Source organism: Rhinolophus sinicus, chromosome 3 (genome assembly GCF_057876585.1).
Source record: "Rhinolophus sinicus isolate RSI-liver-muscle chromosome 3, RSI-T2T, whole genome shotgun sequence".
Lineage (NCBI taxonomy): Eukaryota > Metazoa > Chordata > Mammalia > Chiroptera > Rhinolophidae > Rhinolophus > Rhinolophus sinicus.
In genome coordinates this window covers 200,193,846-200,202,989 of record NC_142503.1, presented here as the reverse complement: position 1 = coordinate 200,202,989, position 9,144 = coordinate 200,193,846, and the positions used below count along the sequence as shown (strand labels likewise).

At 50.0% G+C, this 9,144-nt stretch overlaps 1 protein-coding gene across 1 annotated transcript; it reads left to right on the top strand.

Annotated features, from left to right (window-relative positions):
* The first annotated feature begins 2,909 nt into the window (after positions 1 to 2,909).
* LOC109455557 (ras-related protein Rap-2c-like) lies at positions 2,910 to 4,743 on the top strand. Its single transcript, XM_074326882.2, has one exon. The coding sequence runs from the start codon at positions 3,511 to 3,513 to the stop codon at positions 4,111 to 4,113; it is 603 nt and encodes a 200-aa protein (XP_074182983.1). The 5' UTR covers positions 2,910 to 3,510; the 3' UTR covers positions 4,114 to 4,743.
* Positions 4,744 to 9,144: the final 4,401 nt, after the last annotated feature.

Sequence of the window (9,144 nt, the reverse complement as noted above, 5' to 3'; positions counted from 1 at the left end):
GAGAACCGCAAGGTTCTGAGACGGAGCACAGGTTGACATGCTAGAGGAGCAGTAAGAAGGTCATTGTGGCCGGAAGGTAGCAAGGAGAAGACTGATACGAGATGAGGTGAGAAACAGAATGATTCATCAATAGGAAATCCATCAACTATGAATCACAAAATTAACAAAATTAAAGGAGGAAAACCTTATGAGTTTATCAGAGAACAAAAAACCCAGCAGATGTTCCCAATAAAAACGCTAAGGTATACATACAGAGGGTGATAAAAAAATGTACACACATTTTAAGGAAGGAAAAAACTGTATTAAAACTGTAATACTCAATATATATTGACAGTAAAAGATGAATACAATTCATGTGTATACATTTTTTGGCACCCTCAATAGACTAAAACTTCCTCTTGTGATAAAGAATGTTGGTTAGAGAACAAAAGTATACTTCATATTAGTGGTGCAAAGTAAAGGGCTTTCTGTTAGAAATGAAGAGAGATGCCAGTTATTACCTCTATGGTTCAACATTGTTATTTCTGGAGACTCTAGCTAAAGCAATAAGACAAGAAAAATACATAAGCAATATATTCATCACTGTTTGCAGATAAGATGCTTGTACACCACTCCCCCCAAATGAGATCTTTCAAACAATTAGAACTGAGTCAGCCATCTTTCATGTCCTCACCTCATACACTCTGGGCCCACCTCTTTGCTCTAGTCAGGGCTCCAGCAACCAGCTGGCTTTTCTGCTAGAGCCTGGCCACCCCTTGCCTCAGCTGCACTGCACAGCCCTTGCTTTCTACCCTGGGCTCTCTGCTGCTGCAGCTGCTGCTTGAGATGCATCTGGAGCTCACTGAACTTAGCTGGCACATGTGCACTCCTGGAGCAGTGAACAGTTGGTGCCAGTGGGAATGTATGCCCCTTGCTTCTGTTCATGAGTGTACCATTCTGAGGTGTGCTCCCACAGCAGTGATAACGCCAGAATGCACTCTGGCATGGGGTTGTCCCCCTTCCCTTTTTCTCTCTTCCAGGGCCCCCATTCCTGATTTTTGACATCACTTCCAAAAATAAACTATTTGCTCACAAGGCCATGTCCCATGTCATAGATTCCGCTTTTGGAGGGAACCTGAATCAAGAGAGTTAGTACCAGAAGTCGCCCTAGAAAGAAAACTTCAGGGTAGGGTCTAGAAGCACACACCCTTCAGATCCCATTGTAAGGACCTTATTGCTTGCGGTGAGTGAGCTGATGATGAGCCTGTGACAGTTATAATGACTCACCAGGCATGATTCGGACGTGGTACAGGTGGAAGGTGAAGCATGGTTTATATGGTGGGGTGTGTGTGTGCTTTAATCGCATTGAGACAATGGTAATGAGGACTGTGAGGTGGACTGACTTTTGTTAATGGCTTTAAAAACCTCAAAAACTGATAATAACAGACTCAAATTAACCAATTATCAATTTAAGATACTCTGTGAAAGTCCAGCAGCTTCATGGCAACATGCAAAGCCCTTATCTCTTGCAGGCACAGGGCATTTAGGTTACTATTTAACCTATCAATGGGTGTTTTATGTTCATTAAAACAGTAAATTATTATGTTTTCCATTTCTAGAAGATTTTTTTCTTTTGGGGGATCTCTTTCAAACTCCTTGAACATATTTTATAGTGTCTTGTTCCTTGCTAATATTTCTAAGCTTTTTTTTATTTGTTTAAACACGTAAAACATACTTTATGTATCTGATAACTCCAATATCTGCAGTTTTCTGAATGTACTTTTGTTGGCTGGTGTTTCCAATGGCTGTCACACAGAGTGATGTTTTTCGTTGTGTATTTGTGACTTTTTTGTGACAGTGAGCCTATATTCCCTCAAAAGTTATCTGTGGGAAGTGGTAGAAACTTGGATTGAATCTGCATTTCTCCAGAGGATATTTGTAGTTACCAGTTTTTTAAATTGATTTTTACTTTTGTTACTTTGCTGTCAGAGAGTAAGTCTTGTAAGGTTTCTCTAGAAATCAAGTGGTCTGTTGTGTTCAATATATAATTAACATATATTTAGGATGTTTTATGCACTGATTATAGAAAAGCTTTCTGTAATAGACAACAAACACCAACGTGCAAGATGTATCCAGTTGACACTTAAACTTGGGCCACTGGAGGGCTGCACCAGAATGAGGGAGGGTCAGTGGTACCCCCACTACAGAGAAAGGGAAAGTGTGGATATCTCCACTTGCAGCCTAGGCCTGCAGGCATCTGCTTGTGCCTGAGACAGAGGGTGGCAGTTTCCTCAGGTGGACAATCCCAGGACTTTCTGCCCATTCCCCCACTGTCCCACCCCCCAGCCTTTCTCCTCTGAATCAGGGAAACAGCGAGAAGGTTGTGTAGCTGGTGAGCTGGAGAGTGACTGGTGGCAGGGGAGTCAGACCTGGAGGACCCACTTTATAGGAAGGGTGACCCCAAAGTCCCCTTGCTCAGGGCTCTCCTGGTTTATGCCTGCTGCTGGGTGAATGCGTACACTCATTACCAAAAGTGAGCAGGTTTGGATGGTGAGTTGCGTGGTCACTCTACTCTTAGGTCAGGAGGGCACAATGGAAAACCAGGGAGGGTTTATGTGGGGGAGTGAAGTGTGATTTACATTTTATAAAGTTCCCCTGGGGTATGCTCAGCGACAAGGGGGGGCTGGAGGGAACTAGGGTGAAGGCCCTGGCACAAGGTCCCCTGGCACGAAGTCACTGGCACAAGGGGGCCCGAAAGGCACTTGAGGCCCTCAGTGTGAAGCTCCCTCCCAGGTTCCCCCTTTCTGGGGCCCTCCCTGCCCGGAGAGGGGCCCCAGCTGCGCAGCCCAGTCAGGCCTGACCTTGAGCGAGGCCAGCCTGGCTTCCGGCCACGAGGCTGGATCAGAAAGGGTGGAGAAATCGTGCATTTCCCGGTTGACGTGGAAGGGATCAGGTTACCTTCTGGTCCGCAGACAGAAGGGGCTCTTCTTGGGAGGGCGAGTAGGGGGCAGGGACTGACGGAGGGGCCCCGGCTGGTCGACTAGGGGCTATGGGAGAAAGGCCCCTCTGGGTCTTGCAGCTCGGGGACCAACCGTGAGCGAGGTCTCCGGAGAGGGGAGGCCGCGGACGTGGAGCTGGGGGGGGAGGCCGGCGCCAGAGCCTCCGGGCTGGGGGCAGGCAGACACAAGGGAAGAGCGACGGGCTGAGAGGCGCGCCGGACCGAGACTCCTGGAACCCCGTCTCGGCGGCGGGACGGGTGACCTCCGAGCCTTGGGGAGCAGGTCCCCGCGCGAGCGAGGGAACCCACTCTGCCTGCCGCCAGAGCCCACGCCCCCACCCTGCGGGGCCCCTCCTCCCCACCGCGTCCCCACCCCTTTCCTCTCCTTCCCTCCCCTGGGTCCCTCCCCTCCCTTCTCCTCCACCCCCCCCCCCCCCCGCGCCCCCCGCCCCGCCCTCCCCACAGCCCGCCCCCGCCTCTGCGCGCCATTCCTCGCCCTCCGCCCGCGGAGCATCCAGCCAGCGCGTCTCGCCATGGCCGTCCCCGGGCCGCGACCCGCCAAGGGCTACCGGGTGGTGCTGCTCGGCAGCGTGGCCGTGGGCAAGACAGCGCTGGCCACGCAGTTCGCCTGCGGCAGCTTCCCCGAGCAGTGCGAGCCGTCGGTGGAGGAGTTGTTCAGCAAGGTGATCGAGGTGAACGCGGCGCCCGCGCTGCTGGAGATCGTGGACACGGTGGGCGCCGAGCACCTGGTCACCCTCAAGGACCTCTACATCAAGAACAGTGACGGCTTCGTGGTGCTCTACAGCGTGTGCAGCGAGGCCTCGTTCGAGGCCGTGCGGCCGCTGCGGGAGCGCATGGGCCGGCTGAGGGGCCCCAAGGCCGTGCCGCTGGTGCTGGTGGGCACCAAGGCCGACCTGGACGCCGAGCGCCAGGTGCTGACGGCGCGGGGCCGCGCGCTGGCCCGCGAGTGGCGGTGCCCGTTCCTGGAGGTGACGGCCAAGAGCAAACTGATGGTGGACCAGGTGTTCACTCAGGTGGTGCGCGAGATGGAGGCCCTGGCCCCGCCCGAGGAAGAGGTCCGCGCGGTGCCCACAAATGCCCAGGATACGTGGCCGTCGGAAAGATTCATTGGCTAATATGCAAAGGTTCGTTTTTAACGTGTTCGTCGCTCTTCGTGGTTTCCGAAGCTCAGTATTCCTGCTCTGCCTTTTAAAAGAAAGTTAGTTACCCAGCCTTAGAGAAGTGGTTACTAGTACATGTTAACTTAAGCTAGTGCTTCCAACTGCCTGCAGAGCTTCTGAAATCTTTGGTGAAAACTTTGCAACCTTGTTTTCCTCGGACAGTGCTATAAGAAGAAACCCAAAATCGAATATTTTCACCTCGTATGGAGAGAGTACTACCCTTTGCTTCACGTGGAATTTGTTACAGGGTTTTTAAAAACAACAATGGACACCTTCAGATGTCATCGGGCATTTGAAACTGATTGAGGGACATGAACGAAAGAATTTAAGCTTTCCAGTCAATGAGTTTTCGTGTGTTTCCCTATCATTCACAGCCTGGAGTCGGGGCAGTAATATTTTCCTCTCTGTGTATTTCTAAATATAGTTATGACATACATAGCATTGCTTTGAAAGGGGTATTGTATACCCGGGAGGGCAAAGCAACTGTGTCCTCACAGAGCGAGCTCAGCTCTGCCTTCAGTTTTCTGATATCCAGTTGATTTCGGCCTCTGTAAATTGAGTGAAAATAAAATGACTTTAGAAGTTGCTGGGTTTTAGTGTTTGTCTTTCAAATACTTAAAGCTACAATTCTTAATGTTTCCATACACTGTCTCTGCTTTTCAGTGATTTTCCAGGAAACGAGTTAGTAACTAGACGGAAAATGGCACCACATCTCCTCCTGGGTTTTTGCAAAAGTGCTTTCAGGAGTCAGTGGTTTTTCTTGTTTGGCAGAGTAGGACATTTTGTGTCTGAATACCTGCATAGTTTAGGCCTCACTTAACTGAAATGTACGAATCTTTTAATATAGTTTTCACATAACGATACAAGAGACTTTTCTTGTACTGGTTTAAAAACATTGTTTTATAATTTAAAAAATATGTCGTGATAGGAGTTACTGGTGCTTATTTGCTCATGTACATTTTATCTTACCCATTGCAACAAGTTTTTTAAATTTAAAAACTTAACCATTTCAACATCCTAAAAGAAACAGGAAAACTCAAAACTATGCCTGTGATCTGAAATAGTTCATTTTGTTAAAGGAAAGTTATCTATAAAGTAAATGATGGTTATACAAGCCTCTGGGAGTTTATATTGCATGTGATGTTTGAATAGAGGATGGATTTTATTTCAACATTAAGAATGTATATGTTTTAGAAGCTGACGGTGCCTGACAGTTCCCCACAGGAGAGGGCTAAACTGGGACATCGCTGTCTTTCCTCTTATTGCTCTCTCCCCAGGACTTGGCGTGAGGGGGGCGGGGCAGCAGGGAAGCCTTGAAACCCACTCCCCTCTCTGGCCCTCTGTCTTCTGGGGTCACTCCTTCTGTCAGTGTCCCCTCCCACCATCATTTCTGGAACCATCATTTCTCTAAGGGGATATTTCAAACACGGGGAGGAGGGGAGGAGGCCATGGATGGCTGACAGGAAGCACCTTTGTGGACTCAGCTGTTTCATCCGTCCAGAGCTGCCCAGACACCCAAGACTGCACCCCCAGGTGTTGGGGTGCACAGAGAAAGCATGCAGGGAGTGCCTAGCACGTACCCAGTACTGAGAACTGAGCCCCAAGGACTGCAAGCTGGGTGATCCCTCCCAGCCCCTGGCGCTGCCACCCCACCCACCTGTCCTGCCTTTCTGACTCCACCTGCCTGTTCTGAGACCTCCGGGGAGGCCCTGTGTCCCTGGGTCCCCGTCCCTCTGGATATCAGGTTCAACCCAAGAAAACATTCACAGGCAGCCACTTTTTCCTTTAGATTCCTAGGACCGCCTGAGACAGTCCCACTCAGATCCAGACTTCAGTGTGGAGCCCAGCGGTGTTCCTGGCTGACTGGCCTGCAGGACGAACGATCAGGCCCACACGATCCGCCCCTGTGACCTCAGGAATATGTGTACAGCAGCTTTCTGAGTGTGTATGCACACACACACTTACAAATATACATAAAATTAAAACCTGTACACTGGATTTTCTTTCTCTTCCTGCATTTCTAATTTCTAATTTATGTATGCTACTTACAAGTTGCCTGCAGTCCCTCTGGAGCCAAATGAGACCTAAATAACTCTAAATGAACTTGCAAGCAGCAAATATGGCTGCTCGTCAGGGACCTGTCATCCCTGGAAGCCCTGTGCCCAGGTGAGGGACCCCTGACACTGTGGCAGTCTAACTTGATAGCTTGCAAGTGGTGTTAAAATCTCAAGGTGTGCCCCCCCCCCCCCCCCCCCGTGGCTCAGGCAGTTAGAGCTGCATGCTCCTAACTCCTAAGGCTGCCGGTTCGATTCCCACATGGGCCAGTGGGCTCTCAATCACAAGGTTGCCGGTTGCATTCCTTGAGTCCCGCAAGGGATGGGGGGCAGCGCCCCCTGCAACTAAGATTGAACATTGCACCTTGAGCTGACCTGCCGCTGAGCTCCCAGATGGCTCAGTTGGTTGGAGCGCGTCCTCTCAACCACAAGGTAGCCGGTTCAATTCCCACAAGGGATGGTGGGCTGCACCCCCTGCAACTAGCAACAGGCAACTGAACCTGGAGCTGAGCTGCACCCTCCACAACTAAGATTGAAAGGACAACAACTTGACTTGGAAAAAAGGCCTGGAAGTACACACTGTTCCCCAATAAAGTCCTGTTCCCCTTCCCCAATAAAATCTTAAAAAAAAAAAATCTCAAGTTGCTCACAGGTCCACACTGGACTGGTGCATGCTCAACACTCCCAGACAACGGGAAGCGGGTCTCCAAAGTGGTCAGAGGGTCACACCCACATGCAGCGGTGATGCTGCGACACTCCATAAGCGGGGTGGGGGGGGGTGGGGGGTGGGGGAAGGCAGACGCTTTTCTTGCCAATGGGTGGTGGCTTTGACTTGTATTATTCAGATCGTTGGTGATGCTGAGCATTCTGTCAGAGGCTTTTAAATGACAGTTGATTTCCTCTTCTGTGAAACACCTGCTCTTTTTGCCAATTTTTAAATTGTGTGTTCTGTCCATTTTTCCTTGGTTCTTGAGGTCTCACTCTGTCTCTGTGGGGGATGGGCAGCCTCTGAGATGACCCCCACCTGCTAGTGCTTCTGCCCTTGTGTGAGTCCCTCCCCGCGAGTATGGACGGGACCTAGTGACTCCCTTCTAAGGAATAGAACATGACAAAAGTGATGGGATGTCACTTCCAAGATTATCAAAACACTGACTCCTGTGTTGCTCCCCTTCTCAGTCTTGCTCTCAGAGCCCTCACTCTGGGAAAATAAGCTGCTGAGTTGTGAGATCAGTGTGTCAGCAGGGCTGGTCCGTCTGAGGCCTCTGTGCTCCTTGTAGATGTCTGTCTTCAGCTTGTGTCTTCACACCTCTGTCCTAGGCCCATCTTAGAAATACTCCAATCACATTGGCGTAGGGCTCACTTTAATGCCCATATTTGAACTGAGTTTTCTCTCTGAAGACCCTACGTCCAAAGGCAGACATAACAGAGAACATAATGTGTGATTCTACTTACTTGAAGTTCAAAAAAATGGCAAAGCTAATCTATGGTAACAGGAATCCCAAAAAGGCCGACCATGAATAAGTTGTTAATAATTTTGAAGAGTGGGTGGGATTTTCGGATGTTGGTTGTTACTGTTCTTGAAATACAACTGGGTGGGGATGCAAAGGAGGGTCAGGGTCAGAGGACTGTCTGTGTCTTATCGGGTTCCATCTGTCATACAGATGTAAGGTTACACTCCAGATTGGTGCACCCCACTGAACATAAGCTATATCTCAATACGTGTGTTTAAATTACTATGGCATTTAGATTCAATTAGATACATTTAGAAGAGTGATGTGGCAGTTTTATTTTTTAAATGTCAATGTTAAAATTCTGGCAATATGCCAGAAATTACATCTTTAGCAACAATTTAAATATTTTTAAAAGTTACATGTTTATGGGCCGGCCCAGCGGCTCAGGTGGTTGGAGCGCCGGCTCTCAACCACAAGGTTGCCAGTTCAATTCCTCGAGTTCAGCAAGGGATGGTGGGCAGCGCCCCCTGCAACTAAGATTGAACACGGCACCTTGAGCTGAGCTGCCGCTGAGCTCCCAGATGGCTCAGTTGGTTGGAGCGCGTCCTCTCAACCACAAGGTTGCCGGTTTGACACCCACAAGGGATGGTGGGCTGTGCCCCCTGCAACTAGAAAACGGCAACTGGACCTGGAGCTGAGCTGCGCCCTCCACAACTAAGATTGAAAGGACAACAACTTGAAGCTGAACGGCACCCTCCACAACTAAGATTGAAAGGACAACAACTTGACTTGGAAAAAAGGCCTGGAAATACACACTGTTCCCCAATAAAGTCCTGTTCCCCTTCCCCAATAAAATCTTTTAAAAAAAAAGTTGCATGTTTACATAAAGTGTTAGACAGTTCTCAGAACTCAGAATTGTTTCAGTGAGTACTTTAGCAAAAAGTGCTACCATCTCCTCCATGCTTTTCCTTGGACAGAGTTTTCTGTATCGTTGGGTGTTGATGAGCTGCCTGCACTCCGACATTGCTAACTCTAGGAGGAGTAACCAAGGCTTGGGGGAAGGGGCAGGAAGCCAGGAGAGGTACATCCCTGTGGCCACCAGTAGGGGCCAGAACCAGCTTGGTGGAAGGAAGACAAGCTGTGTTTCTGCTGGGACTTCCAGACCAGGGTATCCAGCGTCCGCAATCCCCCAGACAACCTCCTGCAAACCCTGGCTGGCCAGTGTCCTCTCCCAGGGGACCTGCTCTCCCAAGGCTCCCCCGGGGAAGGGGTTCCCCAACCCCCCCACCCAGATTTCTCTACAGCCATGGTTTCTGTTGTCTCATAGTGTCCAGGGCACTCCCTCCATGAGGCTGGGTCCCACAGCCCTGCACAGTCCCTGGGACTACGGAGGGTCTGACTGAGACCCTCCTGTGGGGGCCACACCCTTCCCTGGAGCTGCCTGCCCCAGGCTGGCACACCTTTCCCAGGATGTGCCCCTG

What these genes read in the sequence shown, in the direction of transcription:
- LOC109455557 (XM_074326882.2), top strand. Translation starts at nt 3,511, where the DNA reads ATGGCCGTCCCCGGGCCGCGACCCGCCAAGGGCTACCGGGTGGTGCTG.